Source organism: Pteropus vampyrus, unplaced genomic scaffold, assembly GCF_000151845.1.
Source record: "Pteropus vampyrus isolate Shadow unplaced genomic scaffold, Pvam_2.0 Scaffold242, whole genome shotgun sequence".
Classification (NCBI taxonomy): Eukaryota; Metazoa; Chordata; class Mammalia; order Chiroptera; family Pteropodidae; genus Pteropus; species Pteropus vampyrus.
The window spans coordinates 900,283-920,929 of record NW_011889023.1 but is presented as its reverse complement, the minus strand read 5'-3'; the positions used below and the strand labels follow the sequence as shown (position 1 = coordinate 920,929).

Sequence of the window (20,647 nt, the reverse complement as noted above, 5' to 3'; positions counted from 1 at the left end):
GAATGAGATCCATTCTCAGAGCCCAATGGCTGGCGCTTAATATATGCTCAGGAAAATGTTTACTGAATGATTGAATATCACGTCTATTAATTTTTTCCAAGATTTAGATCATATTCCAATTCCATGCCTGTAGTCCTTCTAAGATACCTTTTATAAGCTTAAATTTTATTTCTCCTGGGCTCTAATAACGTATTTCTTTAATAGATTTACTTGCCGATGTTCAGTATTAATATTAAATATTAATTAATAACATTTTTTATATAACAGCTAGAGTTTATGCTATAAGACAGGTACTGTTTTTATTCCACTTAGATTAGGAAACTGAGGCACATAAAATTATAGAATTTGCCCAAAGTCACATAGATGATAAGTAGAGGGCATCGTTCTTCACTCAGTCCTGTCTGTTATTCCTTATCACTGTCTCTCCTTCAGAGAATCATCCGAATCTCATCTAAGTAGCCCCTTCCTCCAATTCCAGTGTCAGTGGCTCAAAGTACGCAGAGAATCAAACTGAACTCGGAACACACAGTATACCTTAAATTAACATGTGGTTCACTCTGCAGGGTGAGAGCCTACACCTCGCATTAAAGCGTTGGACTTCGGTGGGAACCTCAAAGATGAAGACGCGGTGTTTTTTTGGGGGGACGGGGGGGGGTGGTCATCCACTGCCTTCCTGAGGCCTCATGACCCAACTGATATTTCTGACATTCGTAGGGGATCTTGAAATCTCCTTTTAGTCAACGCTGTCCATGACCTCCTTCCCGGGGCCTACTAAGCCAGAGGCGGTCAATTCAAAGAAGCCTTCGCCTTTCTGTTGGTAAAGGAATAAAGAGAGTTTACCTCCTCTCCACCCTCGGGACCAAGACTAAGGAGTGGCCCAAACCCACCCTTAACAGCCCAGCAGTAGGTCCTGTGCCGCTTCAGATCCTACCCGAGCCCCGTGCCCTGCTCCTTCTCAAAGTTCCGCGTCCTGACCCTCTGTTCCAGACTAAGAGCCCAGCGGGCCGCGACACCCGCCTCCACGCGCGCTGGTGACTCAACCAGGGGAAGAGAAACCACTCGGTTTTTTCCCCACTAGTCCAGGGGCGCCCGCGTCCCGCCCCGCCCCGCCCACCATCCAAGCCCCGACCCGCTTGAAGTTGTCCCTCGGGTTTGAGGCTCGGGCACGCGTCGGCGTGGCTCCATGGGGTGTGGCCAGACGACTTCGGCGACGCCTTCCCGAGGGGCGGCCTCCCCGACCCGGAAAAGCAGACCCTGCGCCGCCGCGGCGACTCGGGCATGCTCTTTGGCGCAGGCTGGGCCCGCAGTCCGTGCAGGAAGCACCCGCGCTAGGGGGCCCCCTGCACTGCCAGCTGGAGGCGGGCGGAGCCCGCGCCCCGTCGCAGGGTGGCTCTGCCAGTCCCCGCGCGCCTGGGCGGCCGCACACGTGTCCAGGCGTCACGTCCGCGCGCGCCCCCGGGGCTTGCGTCAGCTGCCGCTCCAAAAGCTGCTGTGCCGGGGTTCTGCGCCCGGCTCCGGTTCGGGGCCCGCGACGCCGCAGGGAGGAGGGGCCTGGGGCTCAGAGGGGTATTCGGAACGTGGAGGCCAAGGGGATCTTCGGCGCGGTCCGTTCCTCCGCCTGCCCGGCTCCTGCGGTCTCCTCTGCTCTTCGCTGCTCGATCTCTGGCTGGGCGCGGTGGCGTTGCCCAGGAGCCCGCCGCCCGCGGGGCGCGCACCGCCTTGACCCCGGCGGCCCCGCGGTAGGCAGGCGCCCGCAGTTCCATGGTTGGTTCGGAGCGCAATGAGCCGCCCGTCTTCCACCGGCCCCAGCGCTAACAAACCCTGCAGCAAGCAGCCGCCGCCGCAGCCCCAGCACGCTCCGTCCCCAGCTGCGCCCTCGGCCGCCGCCACCATCTCGTCTGCGGGCCCCGGCTCGTCCGCGGTGCCCGCCGCGGCAGCGGTGATCTCGGGCCCCGGCGGCGGCGGCGGCGGTGGCGGCGGGGCTGGCCCGGTGTCCCCGCAGCACCACGAGCTGACCTCGCTCTTTGAGTGCCCGGTCTGCTTTGACTATGTCCTGCCCCCCATCCTGCAGTGCCAGGCCGGGCACCTGGTGTGTAACCAATGCCGCCAGAAGTTGAGTTGCTGCCCGACGTGCAGGGGCGCCCTGACGCCCAGCATCAGGAACCTTGCTATGGAGAAGGTGGCCTCTGCAGTCCTGTTTCCCTGTAAGGTAAGCCCAGGTGCCACCTGTGCACCTATGCCTGGCGACCTCCCAGAACTCCTGTGTCCTCCAGCCCACTCGCCGGCGCTGAGAGTCAGGTGGCATCTCTTGTTAAGAAAAAAATGTTTACATTTTGTCCACCCTCCCCCATGCCCTACCTGTCCACTTTGGGAGTAGCTCTGGTCTAACAGTTGCCCCAGCACTGACCCCAAACTAATTAGCACGCGATGGTTGTTAGAACACATCACAGCTCTCTGCATCTAGTGCCTGCGTGCTCTACAGATGTGTACTTGGGTGGCTGGGCAGGGCTGCACAAGTAAAACTTGGACCAGGAAGCTGACTATGTATAGGGGATTAAGGAGGGAGGAAATGGGCGAGCTAAACGCACCCTTTACCAGCACTCTACTTAGCAGGATTGGTACCAGATGCCTCCTGCGCCCTGCACCTGCGGTATGTGCGCCCCTGACACGTAGGAGCCCTCCGGAGTGTAGCCAAAAAAAAAAAAAAAAAAAAAAAAAAGGCGGGGGGCGGGGGGCGGCCTATAGTTTGTTTTCTTGCTTCCAGCAAAAAGAAAGCTCTGCAAGTCACACCTTTCCCTCGCCTAATCTTCCAAGGACTGGAGAGTTGTGTTATTTTTTACCAAGTGGGGTGAAAACAAAAGTTGATTAGGAATTAACATGTAGAAAACGCAGGAGCTGTTGTTACAGTTCTGTAAAGCCCATCACTTAATTTTTTAAATTTAGTTTTAAAAGTTATCAGTGCTCTTACAAATGCAAACCGCTAAGATAAATCAAGTGAAAGAGCAAGATCTTGCACCTCCTTTCTCACCATTGTTAAGTTTATACATTGTTAGTGTATATCTTTGTAGATTTTTTCTAACTACATATAAATATACTTCTGCAGCTGAATATAGAATTGTAGATATCAGTGTGTGTCAGGAAGGTTGATATATATGCACACGTAAGGCATAAATTTTTCTCCAAAAATGGCTTCTGCACCTTCTGTTTTAAATTGATTATCACATATATTTTTCTATGGCTGAAACTTGGTTCTCCCTCATTGTACTGAATTTAAATGGCTGCATTCTACTGCATTATGTGGTCACATTATAACATCTGTTTACCTACATCTGTCGGTCGCTTAGTCTTAAGGAGCACTTTCAGAGACATACCTGTCCATATTACTTCATTATAACCTGGAGCTATACTATAAAGTTCATTTTCTAAGCTTAGAAATGGAAATAATGTTATTAATACTTTTGAGTTTTTTGTAAAAGTAAATGCTCTGCCTCTTGAGCCATTTCAGCTGTCTTGCATTTCTCCTTGGTGCTGCTTATTTTTATAGGGCAAGAGCTTATTTTTAAATTAAAAATAATCCACCCGAGAATTGAAGCTTGGGACTCAAGTCAGTAAAATGAGTGATTTAATTTGGTCTCTGCTCTGCTACAGATGAAGTTTAAAATAGCGTATTCAAATAAGGGTTTAAATTTGTGTTTGGACTATGGGCTTTCTTTCAGCCTTAATAAAATACACTGCTTTCAACCACTCATATAATGCTTACGAATTCACCCAGTCCAAATGTTGTTTCTCATAATACTTAGACAAAATATTTCTATAATTTTCTTAGGATCATGAAGAAGGTGGTAGCCTTGTGATCAAGAGAAGATTTGGTGATAGTGGACATAAGAGTGGATATATGATGTGTGAGATATACAATGAGGACTTGGGTTGCCCCACAGGATTTCTGGGGAGCCATATTCTCAGCCCTTCACTTTCTCCCAATCTTTCAGTGGCCAGTAGAAGAAATGGCTTTAGGTGAATTAATTCACAAATGAGCATTTGATATCAGTCAGTCTTCGATAATTTACTTCCGGAAAGCAATAGTATAAGAGAATTGTTTGCTCCCAAGTGAAAGGGAAAGAAACAGTTACAACATGCTGTATGAAGTGTGATGTTTCAGTTTTGGGATGTAGGATTCTGGTTTCTATTGAAGTGCATGTTCTTTCTACTATGTATCATGCTAGTGAAGTCTTTCTTGAAGAGTAGTTTGGGAATCAGGAGTACTCAGCCTTTCTCTACATGTCAGTGATTTTCTAAGTTCCTATTCTATAAGAATGCATTTGGGCAAAGCCATCACTTTGCAAACTGAAATCTAACAGGGTCAACCATTCCCCTATAGACCAGGAACCAAGCTTAGAAAGTGATCGTGGGGTAATTTTTGTGTGTTTGCATGTGTGTGAGATCTTAAAACTGGAGTTATCATGCCTCAACTTTGGTTGACCAATAATCCAAACTTGACAGGCCAGATAGTTTCAATAAACTGAACTTGAATGTATGTAGAGGCCTAGCGAGCAACCAAGATATGTAAGTTATGGAAGATGAGAGCAGTGGGGAGTGGTAAGGCCTATGTCAAACTTCAACAAAATAATCTGTGTACCTAGCCCTTTGGCTTGCACTTGCTGCTGGAAGTCATAGGGACTGTCTTGTCACTGCCCTACCTGTTCTCAGAATCTCTCTCATGGGCTGGCTCAAATGAGAAAACCAACATTTAGTAAAGTACCGGAGACCAAATCTCAAGAGTTGCCTGGAGCTGCCATTGTTTGCCTGAGCAACCACTTCTGGGGGCCTTGATTCCCTCATCTGTATATTAGAGGATTGGACTGCTCCATTTCTAAGGACCTATAGCTTCTAGCATTCCATGAAACGAAGAGAGGTTATATGGAATACTTTTGGGGTTCCTTCTGTGCACCAGTTACTTTGTATGGGTCAGCTTTTATTAGTTTGCCTTTCTTTTTTTCAGATGAGGAAACTCATGCCTATAGAGGTTAAGCGTTTGTTAAGTGACTTGTAAAGATCACTCAGTTAATAAATGGGCCAGGCCATGTACCTGCATCCCCAAAGCACACATCCTTTGTACTACTCACTACATAGGAATTTTGAATCTGAGCTTATACTCCAAGGCTCCAAATCACAACTCAGTAACAAAACTATCTGGTTGGATGAGTTCACCAAATGGGCCTCTGGTGGGAACATCGCAACAAGACAACATACATGCTCACTATAAAATTCATTGGCAGGAATTTTGTAGGGTATGTGGGGTAGTAATATCCAGGAGAAAAATAACCTACGAAGCTAATATTTGGGGGGATTTCATTACAGCTCTGAACTGTCCATGTTTCAGTTGGCCCCAAAGTGGATGTGTTGCCAAATAGCCTCCTTACATAGGTGTGAGGCCTCTTACCTGAAGGCTAGAGAACTACCAGCACCTTTGATAGAGGGCACTGCAGGCATTATTAGCTCAGGTCTCCTTTTTAAAAGAGGATCTCTATCAGAGTATGTCTCTCTTCCACTTGTGGTATTTTTAGTCCATTCTATGGCTTGTTTCATGCCTGAGAAGTTTTGACATCCTGTTCCCAGTATCTCAAACCCACCACCTCGGTGGAGAGTGGGTGTAGGAGGAGAAGTGAAGATTGACACATTTGTGCCCCCACTCAGCATTTTAGTATCAACCAGTATTACTGTCCACAACTGTGGGAAATGGTAAACCATTCCACCCCACTTAACACTATGATACATTTTCTTTCCATTTTTTCTTTGTTTCCTCTAAAAGTTTCTAGGAGCGTATCTTCAAATAATTATTGAACTGGAAAGCTTCAGTCAGACATGTCTTTCCTGCAGTAGAATTGTGACAGTGTTGCTTTTGTTCCTTAAAAAAGAAGTCAAGTTAGGTGACCCAGTTGAAAGTTTAAAGGGCCCAGTGTGGATTCACCCAGTCCAGTGGCAACAAATTCTAAATACCAGCAGGCATAGATAATGCACAGGGGAGAGGCATCTGACCCTTGGCTCCAGGGTTCAGGAGGCCTCAAGGAGCAGTGGAGACATTTGGGAGCTGGAGAACACTTGCCACCTTCAGAGAGGGCAATTGTTACTCAGCACTGAGTGATTGGTAGGGGCAGGAATGTATGTGAAACCATGCCAGACCTTTGGATTTTTTCAAGAAAGCCAGAAATCTGGAGGTGTTTTGTTTTTGCTTTGTTTTTTTTTTAGTGTTAAAAATTTCAATTTTTTTTTTTTAAACATTGCCCAAATTCAGATTTAAAACCAGCACTTTCAGGCCAAACCAACCATGTCTGCAGACCAAATTCCAACTGCTAGTGTATAAACTCTGATCTGGTTCTCTTTTAGAAAGCATTCATTGAGCCTGGAAGTTCTCGGTTAACTCTTACCTACATGAACTTTGGTTCTCTGTAGGTCCCAAAGTATGTGATTTTATAGTTGTTTTTTTTTTTTTCATCTTTATATAAAATTATAATCCCTGCACCTAGAAATAACCACTACACCATTTTTGCATTTGCCCTTGCAAACTCACCTCTACATCAGTGGAATTTTTCATTTAAAAAAAAAAAGCAGGTAAGATAGGGAATCCACACACTGTTTCATAACCTGTTTTTACATCTAACACATCATGACTGCTTCTCCACATTAGTAAATAGTCTTTAAGGTCATGTTTAATGTCTATCTAGTATTGCAATTCCATTGTAGTATCAGAGTTTTATAATCTGGCTCCTTTTTGTGGTCATATAAGTCATTCTGTTTTGTTTTGTTTTTTTTAAAAAAAATAGTACTACTATTAACGGAATCCTTGTATATAAGAAAATAATTAGTTCCTAATGATAAATTCCTAGAAGTTGAAGGGTAGGGCCAGAGGGTATAAGCAGAAATCAAAAGCTTTTGATAGCAGAGCCAAATTACTTTCTCACTTGGAGCTGTTTACAGAGGAATGCCCATTTCCCTCAGGCATCACCAACACTAGGTGTTAGCCTTTTGGTTTTCTTAATGCTAGCTGCCTGCTTTTTCTCTCTGATATACCTTCAGGCCAGAGTTGGCTCCTCCTGATTACCCACTAACTTTTCATCGTACCAAACCTTGCCATGCAACCCCCTGCAGCTCCAAGCCCTCCCCATCCTACAGCCCATTTGCCTGGCCAGCTGTGGCCTCCCCTCTCACCTCATCTGACAGTGGAGATAAATGTGCCAACAGAGCAGCAGAGCCCTTCTGAAGTGGTAGGAGCAGAGGAGTCTGGAGACCTCTCTGCAGTGGTTGTGTTGGCGCTACATACTGAAGGATGAGCAGCAGTCTGCCCACACAGGAAGAAAGGAATAGAAGATCCTGATGGGGTTACGTGGGGAAGCTGGTTCGCTTATATAAAACATGGCTTACCTTGTCTAAACTAGGTATATTATCTCATATTACCCTGTGAATTTCTTTATAAAGGAAATGGGACACAGTATCATCCCGCCCCACCTTAAGAGGTTTGCTCAAAGTCATACAGTTTATAAGTTTGAGGAGCAGGAACTCTAGTCTGGGCTTCGTAATTACACATGCAATGTTTCACTGCAACCTCTGCCTTTTCTGCTGCCTACTCCACCCTGCTGAGGAGTGTGATTCCCCCTTCCTATTCCAGACACGCATAGCGGCTTTTGGAGAGATGGCAGTGGTACCAGATGGCAGGGTTGCCAGATAAAATACAGGATGCCCAGTTAAATTTGAATTTCAGATAAATAATTTTTTGGTATAAGTATAGCCCAAATATTGCTTGGGCGTCTTATATTTTTGATAAATCTGGCAACCGTACCACTTAAGTCTTCTGGCGAATGTGTTTGCTCTATTCAGGAAATAAAGACTGCTGGGGGATGTAGCGCTGTTCGAAGAGCTTTGAGGGCAGTTAACGTGATTACGGAGGTGGGAGCCTGGCATAGAAGAGTAAGGGCATATTGAAAAAAGGTGGGCAAGGGACTGGTAATATGGCACAAACCCTTTAACTCCAGCTCTTATTTAAAGGTGCTTTCATTTGTTTGAACATAGACTCTAAAGGGACCTTACAAAACTGGTTCTCCAAGACATTGTTTGGTTGCCTGCTAACTCTGGCTGTGGTCAGACGAGACACACACTTGGTCAAAAGTCAACTTTTGTTAAAGTTTCTAAGATTAAAAATAAACCGCTCCCAGCCCAGGGAGTCTTTGTAAGGCCAAATGTGCACCCCCATCCCTCCAAAGCCAGGATTCTCAAATTACTGTGATAATATTACGACAGTCTTCCACCAAGATACCTTTAGTAAGAAGGCTGTCTGCAACATGGGGTTTGTCACTTCTCTCTTAAGCAAAAGGAGGGCTTTTTGAGCCCAAAATTTTAATTAGAATTACCTTCTCCAGAAGAAAGTTTGTAAAGTTAAATGTCAGTATTTTCTTAGTCTCATCACCGTTTGACAGTTCTGGTACTGAGTGATGCTGCCTTCTGTTATTACCCGTGAAACCGTTACTGTGCTATTGGTTGATAATTATCCCTTTGTACTACCTCACAGCAAAGGTGAGGAATTTACTATTCAAGTTAAGTGAAAAATTGCTAAGACTTTTACAGGAAGGATACTAGATAGATTCAGATTGAGTATTATAAGTATTTCACAAGAAGAGATTTCACTTTCTCCCATTGCCTAAGTCTGAACTCTTCCATTGTTAATGATAGTCAAGGGATGAGTCATAGACAGTTTTGTAGACCCACTGAAAGGTGACATGCATGGTAGGCTCAATTCAAGGTCACACAGGACACTGGGTACTTGAGTTCTAATCTTAGCTACTCTACCAGCCGTTGCAAACACATTTTGAGCAAGAGAGACATACAGCTGTCAAAATGACAACAGCGCCTTTGTTTCCCAATCTGTGTAAGATTTTAGAAAAGCTATAAACACCTCCACCTTGAGTAGTTTATGTAAATAAAATATGTGCAACACCTTTATCAAAAATTACAAAACAGACCCTTATCGATTGAAATCTAAACATTTTTCCTTACATGATCTAAAATAAATTCAAGGTCTGTTGAATTTGTTTTTTAATTCTAATGTCCACAGTAAGACTTTTAATTACAATAAAATTAACATGGTAGAGAAGAATCATCTTCTGCGAATAAACCAAATATTCATTTACCAACAAATATTGGGCGAGAGAAGCGGGCATTAAATCAGTCAATCAATGAACAAAATTAATAGGCCCATAAACTAACTGGAAAACAACCTGTGATCACTCAGTGATATTCTGGGGGCAGATAAACATTTTTAGTCACAGGGGAGCTAGCTTGAATTGCTAGACATCCTTTTAAAAAAAGTGGTAAAATTTAAGTTTAAATGTTGGTTAAATTGTAAATTTTACCATGATTTGGGTGTACGCAAGGTTTAGCTTCAGCTCTTGTTTGAACAAGTCTAATGAATGTTGAGAAGGAAGAGACTTCAACCAGTACTTTTCTAGTTATCAACTTATCATACATAGTAAGTTATACCGCCAGGAATTAATTCTTTCAGTTGAACTTGGATGGCTCTGATTGCATTTCAGCATTCACCTCCCCAGTGCTAAAAGGTGTTTACCTGTATGAGAAAAAGGGGGCATAGGTAAGTTTCATTCCTGGAGTCCTTTTTTAGATATGCTCAAGAATTGAAAACCTTGGGCCACTGGGAGTGGTGGCTGGAAGCTACACTCCAGGGCCACAGACTTGTCAGATGCCGGCAAACCTCCAGAAGGATCAGAGCAGGAGAAGGCTTTGTCTTCTATGGGGGTCAAAGAAGTATTGGTTATTACAACAATTGATGTCTTCATTGTGAAATTTTATTGGCCCACTAAAATGAGTCCCAAAGAGCTGTTAGTAAAAGAAAAACTTAGTTGCATTTACACATAGATATGTAGTTAAAAATATTTTTTCTTCAAAAAATACTATTGTGATAAAACTTAGTTCATTCAACCAACTCTACAAAAGGAATCTCTATCCCACAAAGGATATAAATATGCTAAAATTTATAAATATGCGTCCCTGGATTCTTTAATATGTTTTTATTCTTCTATGATTTCAAACTTATATATCAGTTATAATAATAGTACAAAAAATTTCCATATACTTTTTTCAGATTCACCAATGGTTTCCTTTTTGCCCTATTTGCTTTTCCATTTGTTCTCACTGTGTTCAAATATTTTTTTTAACTGTTTAAATTGCAGGCATCCTGCTCCTTTGCCCCTAAATACCTCACTGTATTTCTCTTAATAACAAGGACATGTTCTTTTTTAAGTAAGGTACAGTTACCAAAATCAGGAAATAGCCTTGTAGTAGATACTATTATCTAATCCACAGACCATATTCAAATTGCAGTTGTTGCGCCAGTGATACCCTTTGTAGCAATTTTGGTTTCCCAGTCCAGGGCCATGATTGCCTATAGCCCTCAGTGTGCATTTTGTGATCATTACAGCTTATTTAGATTGACGACAAGCACAGTTTCCCTCTTGCTTACTTCAAGACAAGGCCATTTCTTGGATTTAATTCAAAAGTTCGTGAGCGTCAACAACCAAATACCGACTATGCTTTTTTGTTCTTGAGATATTCTCATTTGAGTCACTGGCAGATATTTTGCTACGAAGACTTACATTTCACTGTTTCCTAGGAGGTAAACAGGCAGACCAGGGAGGTTACCTCCCAGTCCCCAAGAGAGACATGCCTCTGCCGGAGCTCATGGCGCCTCTGCTGTAATAGACTGTTGATTGTTGGAGTTCAGCAAATCATTCTTGAATTACATGGACTCACATTTAATTAAATAGGTTAAATGACTTGTTCTAAACCAGTCACAGGATCCATGGCCTTCACTAGCACCCTGGCTGAGAAAGGTTATTCTGTTTATGTACTCATTCCATAAACAAATATAATGTGACTGTGTTTATTAGGTAAATAACAGGTGTCTAGTGTTTGACTATGTTTCTGACGTATCTCCTCATATTCATATGTAAAGGGGTTTCTGTGCCAAAAGGGAAAATCTCTGCCTAAATTCCAGCTTAAATAGAACCCTCAAACCCCATGCCCAGGAAGAGAATTAGCACTATTTACTGCTTTCTACAAAGACTTAACAATGAGGCACTAGACCACATATTGCCTTTCATAGCAGAACGTATTTGCACAAGACTTTCGAGCCATTGCAACACAAAAAGTTTCTAAAGAGAAGTCAGATATATTATTTTAACATTTCTTTGTTTCTCATTCTGCTTGGCCATATTCCCCCTCCCTGAATTCTTCTTTAGCTTTGGGCTTCTGTGTGTGGTCGTTTCCCAGCCCACCCTCCACCCCAAACCCTTAAAAAAAAGTCCCATCTCACCTCACCCCTGAGGGAAATGAACAGATATTTCCCTGTGGAGAAATCTCCTTTATAGCTGGGACACATCCCAGGGCACATGAGCCTCCCTCTGCAAACCAGCCCAGCAGCCCAGGTACTTTTTAAGAGCAAGAGCGAGCATCTAAGAAACAGGCATCTGAAGAAAAGCAGGTGTCCTGGGACCCTTACATTTGGTGGGTAAGTCGTAGTCCAAGTGTGAAAAGTGAAACCTCAGGACTTTCTTAGGAGATGCCAGAGAAGGCTGGGAGGGCCTAATTACTGATTACTTATTTGTGAGGTGTGCTGCCCCATTCCTTAGGGAGAGGTACTTTTGGGGCTGTTTTTCTTCTTTGCAAACCAAGGAAGAAGTTAATTTTAGAAGCTGCTTCCAAAAGTAGTGTATCTGTAGACTCTTGTTTGTGTGTGTGGTGGATTGGGGACTGGGAATCAAGGCAAATGTAAATTATTTTTCTTTTTCTCAAAATATTGATTTTTTTTTTTTGACTCCTAAGCTGTCTGTTCAGTGAAAGAGCACTAGGGAGGGAGCTGGGGGTACAAGGCTCTGCTCCCATTGTGGCCATGGATGACCACATAGCCTTGATGAGTCAGTGTGTAACACGGTAGAACCAGCTTCCTAGCCCACCTCCGAGATGCTTTGCAAAGGACCAAGACCTACTTGCGTGTGGGGCTGGCATTCCTGAGCTGTTCTGGGTAGTGCCTGTGGGGCCAGGCAGTGACTGGCCTGACCTGCTTACCTGTGGGGGGCCCTCCTCACAGCTGATTGTGGCTGCCCAGCCAGAGTTTGTCATTCATTGAAATCAGTGGCTCTCAACTGGGATAATTTTGTCCCCCAGGAGACATTTGGCCATTCCTGGTGACATTTCTGGTTTTCATAACTGAGGAGTAGGATGGCAGTCGCTATTGGCATCTCGTGGGTGGAGGCCCTAGATACTGCTAAATAACCTACAATGTACAGGACCCTCTACAAATAATTATTGGTCTAAAATGTCAGTAGTGCTATTGTAGGAAAACCCTGAAAATAAACTAAACAGTCATAAAGTCCCTGATGGAATCTGCCTTCTCATTTAGGTTTTCTCCCCACTGTTTCCTGCACTCACCCTGTGCTAGAACCAGATGGAACTACTCCCTCCATAGTTCACTTCCTCTACAATGAAGCTTTTCTATCCCCGCCTCCTGACCCTATCCCCACTTTTAGAATTGCCCGCCTGGTCTTCCTTTGCACGGTTAATCTGTATTTCTGATGTATTTGAGTTGTTTATTGTTACAGGGTAGGGCCCCTCTCAACAGGAAACGTCACAAGGCGGGGAATCTGCCGCTATTCCTTCTGTGTGCTCTAGGATAGAGGCTCACAGCCTTGAGAAACCCTTGGAGCTTGTCAGGTAAACACAAGCCCTGGGGCCAGTGCAATTTGGGTTTGCTGCTCGGAGGCACCTAGACAGTTTTCCATACAGTCTTGTGGAATACACAGACCTCCGAAACCCTCCCTGTGATCCCAGGCTGAGAGCCCCCAAATGCGGGTACCAAGAACACCTGTGGTACTCTAGAATGTCATTCTAGAACAATACTGAGACTGTTACAAGGGTAAAGTGTGGCAGCAGAGTGCATGTGTGTGTGCATGTGAGTGCACACATGTTTAAAGTTTAGATCTTTCCTTTTTAGAGATCGTCTCTAATGCAGTCATCATAAAAGTGGCACCAGTGGTCGTGAATACACGCCTTCACCCATGATGGAAAAGAGAAGGAATAGATTGGCATTAAAGTTCAGCTTGTTTAGAAAAAGCAGAGTAAGCACCTAACACTTTAAAAATATTTATTTAAGTTAAAAGAGACTGTAGTAAGATCTTTTTTCATAACGTCGCACTTTAAAAATATTTATTTAAGTTAAAGGAGACTGTAGTATAAGATCTTTTTTCATAACGTCGTTGTCCACACAAATGCTAAGTAATGCCTTTTCTATTTGCATAATTTGGGAAGGTTCCCTGTTCTCTGTATTTGGATCGAAGGAAGAGTGTGTGACTTGTAAGGGAAAACAAATAATTCAGAATATAAATATTCCTACTTTAGTTATACGAGAAAAAGTTCTAAAATGATTGCTTAGATGTAAATGTTTGTTGTACATTTGTGCTGGTGAACGTGGAGTGGTTTGGGGCTTTGGTTTGGGGAAGAGGTCCAGGTGGTACTTTTCTATACTCTTTTTGCCAAAGTTCATCTCATTCCTGGAATTATTCCTGGCAGCTGTGGTAAACAGCTCATTCTGAAATGTCTTCAGATCCAAATATTGAGGACTTGTTTCAGCCAGGCTCTGGGTTAATTCTTGCTATTTTTATTGTGTATATGTGTGTTTTAAACTCTGGGCAGAAATGCCTCACCCATCACACACAGAAGAACATAAGAAGGCTCTTTATTCCTAGCTGCACCCTAGATTTAAAACACAGTTAGTAGGAATTTGTTTGTTAGGGTCTTATACTTGCTAGGAACACAAAGTATTAATACATATATAAATAAATTTGTTTCTTCTTCTGATTAAATTTTTTTACACCCATGCTTTTAGAATTAGTTCATGACTTGAAAAGAAATGAATAAGCAATTCCTGTGGGCAAAGTAAATAACAGTGAAATATTTCTGCCAATCTCTGTTGAAGATTATTATAATCCACTTTAGGAAAGGGGAAAGAACGAGTTGCATTTCTCCACTTGTGTATTAGGGGAGTGGAGACTGTCTTTGCTTCTGTGTCCTCAGTGACTGTAGCTCGGAGTCTTGTATGGAGAAGGTGTTCAGTGCTTGTTGCTAATGATGAATTCAGCTGTAAAAATTAGAATTTGACCTACTTAAAGTTTATAAGGGGTTTATTCCCTAAGGCAGGGTAGGGAGAAGCAAAAACAACTTGGGGTTTTGTTTTTTGTTTTGTTTTGTTTTGTTTTGTTTTGTTTTAGCAATCAGATCCAGCATCTTAGAAAAATAGCCTGGCCCTGCCCTCATTTGGTGTCTTCCTGTCTCACAGCAGGATAGGGGAGTCCAGGTGGGGTAGGCTAGACAGTTTACCTGCCACTGTGCTTAAGGGGGATGAGGCCAACTTCTCACTTCACCTGAGAAGGTGATTCAGGTTTCCTTATCCTTTTCAAGAGAACAGCGTATAATTCTGGGCACGTGTCTACTTGTGGGCCGACTCTCCATCTGCTAGCTAGGAACGAACACCGTCATTTTTGTGAAAGTTAGAGCAGACATCTAATTCTTTTTGGTGTGGTCTTTTCCCATGATAGGTATGATATATCTATCAGGAATGTCAACCTGAGTGCAAGGGAAGAAAAAGGTTTTGTTCCTATCTTATTAAGGTGGTGTTTTAGGGGCAGGCTGACCACATCAGAAAACTTGCCTATGACAAACATCCACTCCAGGGCCCACTCTAGTTCCCCTTCCTCCTGGGCCTGTCATGAGGACCTGCCATACCTGGTCATGAAGAGATATGAATTGGACTTGAGGAGTGGTCTGGGGATGGTCCAGTGGGCTTTGAGAGGAGGGCGAGGCCCTTCTCATTTTGACCTCCAGTGGTTAGAACCAAACCGACCAGCAGTCTCCCAAGTTAGTTAAGTAGCTCTTGGATGTTATTTCTTTTCACCCAAGAAATATGTTCAGAGTCCCTTGGGGAAAGATTTAAAAGGTGAAGAAAGTGAGGTAATATTCCTATTATGTGAGGGGTCTCCAGTCCAGCCCTCCTCTGCCCTAGGCTGGCTACTCCAGCAGGCAAGAACAGGGAGCCAAAGGCAGCCTTTCTCACAGCCTGCCTGCCAATCACCAGTCTGAGCCAGGAAGAAGTGGAGGGGACGAAAAAAAGAAATTATATTATTTTTGAAATTGCATGAAAACTAGTCTGGAGAAAACATATTCCTTGTCCAACCCTACTCCTAAGCAATTTTAAATTCTTTAAAAGTTTCACAGAAAATAGGAGGGAAGGCCAAGTTTCATAGGACTGGCTCAGCAATTTTATTTGAGACGTTTATAACAGGATTGCTTTGGTTCTCAAGTTTTTAATGTTGGAATGGGGAGTATGGAATGCAGCACATTCCTGGTACAGGATATGCCTTGTTTTTTTATGCATGGCAATACTGATGGTGAATGGGAACTGAGACTTTTAGTCTTACCTATTTAATTCATCGCAAGCAAAAACAGCTGGAATAAGAACACAGTTTAAGCCCCCAAAACCTGAGTGGGTGAATATTCTGAGAGGTTTGCACCAGTAGAAGTTTTCAGAAGGCCTGATGGCTCAACGTGTTTCTTTCCTCCTTGCAGTATGCCACCACGGGCTGTTCTCTGACCCTGCACCACACGGAGAAGCCAGAACATGAAGACATCTGTGAATATCGCCCCTACTCCTGCCCTTGTCCTGGTGCTTCCTGCAAGTGGCAGGGGTCCCTGGAAGCCGTGATGTCCCATCTCATGCACGCCCACAAGAGCATCACCACCCTTCAGGGAGAAGACATCGTGTTTCTAGCTACGGACATTAACCTGCCAGGGGCTGTCGACTGGGTGATGATGCAGTCATGTTTTGGCCATCACTTCATGCTGGTGCTGGAGAAACAAGAGAAGTACGAAGGCCACCAGCAGTTCTTCGCCATCGTTCTGCTCATCGGCACCCGCAAGCAGGCCGAGAACTTTGCCTACAGGCTGGAATTGAACGGGAACCGGCGGAGACTGACCTGGGAGGCCACGCCCCGGTCCATCCACGACGGTGTGGCTGCAGCCATCATGAACAGCGACTGCCTGGTTTTTGACACAGCCATAGCACATCTTTTTGCAGATAACGGGAACCTTGGGATCAATGTGACTATTTCGACATGTTGTCCATGATGCACCGAAATTATTTGGGCATAGTGCTCTGTGGTTAATAAAGTTTTTATTGATGTTTTATTCACTATGTCTTCACAAGTCAAAGTCCCCAGCTACCCCGTGGTCTGTTTGAACAGCAGCTTCCTATCTGGCATCAGCCCAGCAGAGTTCACTAAACCAGAATGAATGGGGTTAGCCTGTTGGTCATTCGGAGGCTGTTCTGTGAGCTAAAATCAACTCAATTGTTAAATTTTACTCCCTAAACAGCACTTGCAGGTTGCTCAGGGCTCCTGTAGACCAGTTTGTTAGAAACTGGAGGCTCTTTCCTGCCCGCCTCCCTATGTTGGTCTCTCCAAGTTGACAAAAGCACAGTGACTGTCAGCAGATTAACTTTACTTTTATCTTGTGCATAAAGGGTAGGAATTGTTTTAATGCATTTTAAACTGTTTCTCAAACTGGAAGGCTAACCAATATGCAGAGTCACCTGGAGTAATCATCTTAGACATACAGATTTGGATTCTATGAATTTACCAATCTCATCAGATGATTCTTTTCAACAGTAAAGTTTGAGAATGACTGGGTCAAATTGTGGGTAAAGTCCAGATTTTAAAGGTGCTTTAAGATTGCCCAATACTGATACTGTTTGTCTTTCTACTATTTCATCCCCCAATAGTCCTCCACCCCCAAATTTAAACCAGAACTACAGATCCCCAGAGCACACTCCTAAGACTTGGTCCCTCTCTTGTGTTTGGGATGGATTGCCTATGAAAGGGAGTTGTATGGCCATTGATAGTTCTCACGTAATTAGTTTTTGCTCATCACTAATACAGATGACCTATTTACATGTGGCTTCCCTTGGAGGACCTCCTTGACTGTAGATGGTGGGATAGACTAGATCAGATCAGTAGAGCTGGGAAATCTTTATTACCAGTGTCATATGCTTGCTGTTTAAAGGTATGGTTTTTGTTTTGTTTTGTTTTTTGCCACATTCACTTTAGTTTTTTAATAAATATTTTCCAAAAATGAATGTTGTGCTTTGTTTTCTGAGTTGAAAAATTTATTAGGTGCCTCCTGTGTGTAGGTGAAGCTTCACCACTACCTTGGGCTGGGGGCTCTCACTATTTCCACAGGAGGACACAGTCGTTTGTCCAAGGTCGTATCATAGGTAAGTGTTGGCACTAGGGTCCAAACTCATTTCTCTGAACCGTGGACTGTTGTTGGTATTACAGTGCTCCTCCTCGGAGCTGTTCTTTCTGACAGGGTCAGCACTTATGGAAGAAGAGTGTTTCTCGTGCTTTACAGAATCAGAAGGAAGAGGCATGGCTCCACCTGATGTCCAGGGTACTGGGTTTGAGGCAGGGTAACCCACTCCTTCAGTTCCAACCATAAACTGTCGAGAGTTGGAATACTAGCCCTGAATGCTCAGTGAGGATTGAAGATAGCTCACCTTAGCAGCCCAATGGCTTTAGAGGAGCACCAAGTGGGAGTGATGACGTTAGAGTTGTTTTTGTTTTTTAGGTGAGATGCAGTGTTAAGTTCTTAGCCAAGATGGAGTTCTGGCAGTTAAGAAATTGCTAAAGTAATTTATCTTCCAGGATATTCTTCAAATAAAGGTGACAAACAGTGCCCTGAACAAAAAAAGGTGCTTAGAACATGTTTGGTAAATGAATGAAGATGACAGCTCTTGTCACCAAGTCAGTCACATTTCAAGCCAGTATCCATGGAGCTGAAACCAAGATCCAGGAGCAGGTGGACTTTGAACAGAGCTGATCCAGGTGTGGCTTTCTGGTGCAGGCTTGGCACCCAGGCAATGTGTTTTGTGCATAAACTAGCTGAGCTGTCACCATCGTTTCATGTTCATATCTAACCATTCTTGTTACATGTGATGGAGAAAATCAGGACCAGATTGGTCAACAAGGTACGAAAGGGTAAAGCTATAATCAAAAGACCATGAAGATGGAGAGAGTGGAATCGAGTTACTCCAAAAGCATAAAATGTTAGATTTTTCGGCCCGAAGAGGTAAAGTCATGGGCCAGCAGCCATACAGTGCATTGATGGCAGCACTGATTCTAGAACTGACTTCCTGACTCCCAGTTTAAACATGTTTCTAGAACTTAAAGTTTCAGGCAACAAAACTCTGAACTTTTACTTTCCAAAGTTATTTAGCTCCCTTTAGTCTTTGTCACTGGAAATCTGTAAACATTAACTCTTTTTTGAAACAGAGCATTTTCTGCCATAAAACAACCCCAGATCATTCATTACCTGTTTTAAGAGGATGTGAAAACAACAAAAAAATATTATGTAAATTCAAATGTCTCTTTATATAGTTCCAATTACAAACGTAGCTTTAAACAGTGATGGACAGTTGTCAAACTCATCACATGGTCCACTCATGTATCTTATTTTTAAAACAATTTTTTCTCTTTTTTAGTTCCACATTCTAATTTGATATAAATCTGGCTGATCAAGCAAGGCAGTAGATTCAGCCTGTGCCTTACAATGTCTGAGCCATTCTAAGGAAAAAAACATTCTCAAAAAACCTTGGAAGAAAATGTTCATAGCCGCTCATTCTGGGTGGCAGGAACCTGGGTATAATATTAGAATTTACATTGTTCTATATTTAAATTAAGAAAAAAACAAAAAACAAAAAAAAACAACCTTGAGATCAGGGGTTCCCAACCTTTCTGCGAAGAATTGGTCTTGGTTTCCCTGAATCCTCATGATTTAAAGGATTAAGAGGGTGGCGTCCTCACAGTGAACAGTCCAGTGCAAATTATGGGAAAGCAAAGGAGAGGTCACCGAGGCATCAACCACCTTGGAATGCCACAAAGTGGAGCATGAAACCCTACCAACAAATTCAAACTCATGGCTGGGTGTCTCCATCTCGGCAGCAGATTCATGCAACTCCCTCACAACACCATCCAAAGGAAATTCTCCTTGTACTTAACTTCACGTTCTTGGCACAAAGTAACCAACAGAATGACCTTAGGTTGATCATTTGACTTTTCTGGTCCCAAGTTTTCTAACCTACAACATTTGAAGCTTTATTTTCTAACTGTTTTTCCTGTAGTACTAACATCTGTGAGACAATTGAGCTATTTAAATTTAAAGTTAAGGTATATAAATCCTTCCAGCCAGGTTTTGAGTGAGGTGGTTCTGAGATAATTGTGACCCAGCATGTGTCAGTCAGCATCAGTGGTAAGTCAAACTCCAGTTGCCTCTCAGATTCCCATGGTTTAGAGCTAAGGATGGTGCCTGGGCATAGAGAACAGTTTTGCTTTGTAGTTCTGGTTAGAGAGGCCTGCAGCCTTGACCCTTCCTGACTCATGCTGCTTGTGCTTAAAGTATGATCATAATTTCACTGACCTGCGCTGGCCTGGAAGCAAGGGAGTCAAGAGTTCTTAAAGCATAGGAAATCTAGCTTTCTCTATTGTTAAATCTTCTGCTTCTGCTACTAATTTGAAGCTTAAAAGTTTGTATTTGTTAAAAATTTTCATTTATCTTAGAATCCTTAAATGACAGAGCAAGGAAAAATGTTAGACCCTACTGAAACCAACACATGCTACCACACCACTATTTTACAGAATGAAGAATGAATGAATAAGACCTACAGAAAGAAAGCCACTGACCCCAAACCACAAAATTGATTAGAATTTGTGCTGTAGACATGGTGTCTTCTGTAATGAGTAAAAGCGGGAAAAGTATAAAACTATTAAAACTACAAGCCAGAATTTTATGATAATTAAGGCCAACAAAGGGAATTTGCTCCCAGTCTTGATTCCATCAACTCTCCAGCTGCTATGCCACCACCTGGACCTGGACCACTGTGAGAGCTCCTGTTCGTCCTTCTCCCTCTAGCCCTGCTCCAATCTATTCTGCACATAGGCAATCAGAAGCCTGTCTTTAAATGAAAATTGATGGTGTCAGAAGCTCTTAATATTTTCTTTCAGAGTTTTCTGTTATTTTCCTTCATAGCACTCTCCACAACTGCAGTCGTATATTTTATTTGTTCAATGTCTGCTTTCTCTGGACAAATTCCGGAATAAGAGAGATTATGAAGTTTTTGTTTGTCCCTGTATCCATGGTTCCTGGGCACTCAATATCTGATTGAATAAATTACTGCCAACAGTTAGTCTGAGAATAGCACTGACACCAACAACTTAAGAGTTAATATTCTGTTTTCATACCAAAAATCACTGGGTAATTTGCCATAGGTAGGCAAGGAACAGAGATGCAGAGATAATCTAATAACCTAGAGAAGGGAGGAAACAAAGGGTTTCTCTGCCCCTGTCATTCTCTAGGCAAGGACAGAAATGCTGGCCTGAAGGCTCTATGCCCTGAAATTTCTTATAGGATTACCTGACATTCAGATCAAAGGCAGACTCTGCCCTGTGTTTGATGATCCACGCAGAGGATACAGATCAAGGTT

At 43.2% G+C, this 20,647-nt stretch overlaps 1 protein-coding gene across 1 annotated transcript; it reads left to right on the top strand.

Annotated features, from left to right (window-relative positions):
• Positions 1 to 1,162: 1,162 nt before the first annotated feature.
• SIAH2 (siah E3 ubiquitin protein ligase 2) lies at positions 1,163 to 17,245 on the top strand. The gene is made up of 2 exons (XM_011374239.2): positions 1,163 to 2,209; positions 15,682 to 17,245. Exons 1-2 carry the CDS (start codon positions 1,781 to 1,783, stop codon positions 16,237 to 16,239), a joined length of 987 nt encoding a protein of 328 aa, XP_011372541.1. The 5' UTR covers positions 1,163 to 1,780; the 3' UTR covers positions 16,240 to 17,245.
• Positions 17,246 to 20,647: the final 3,402 nt, after the last annotated feature.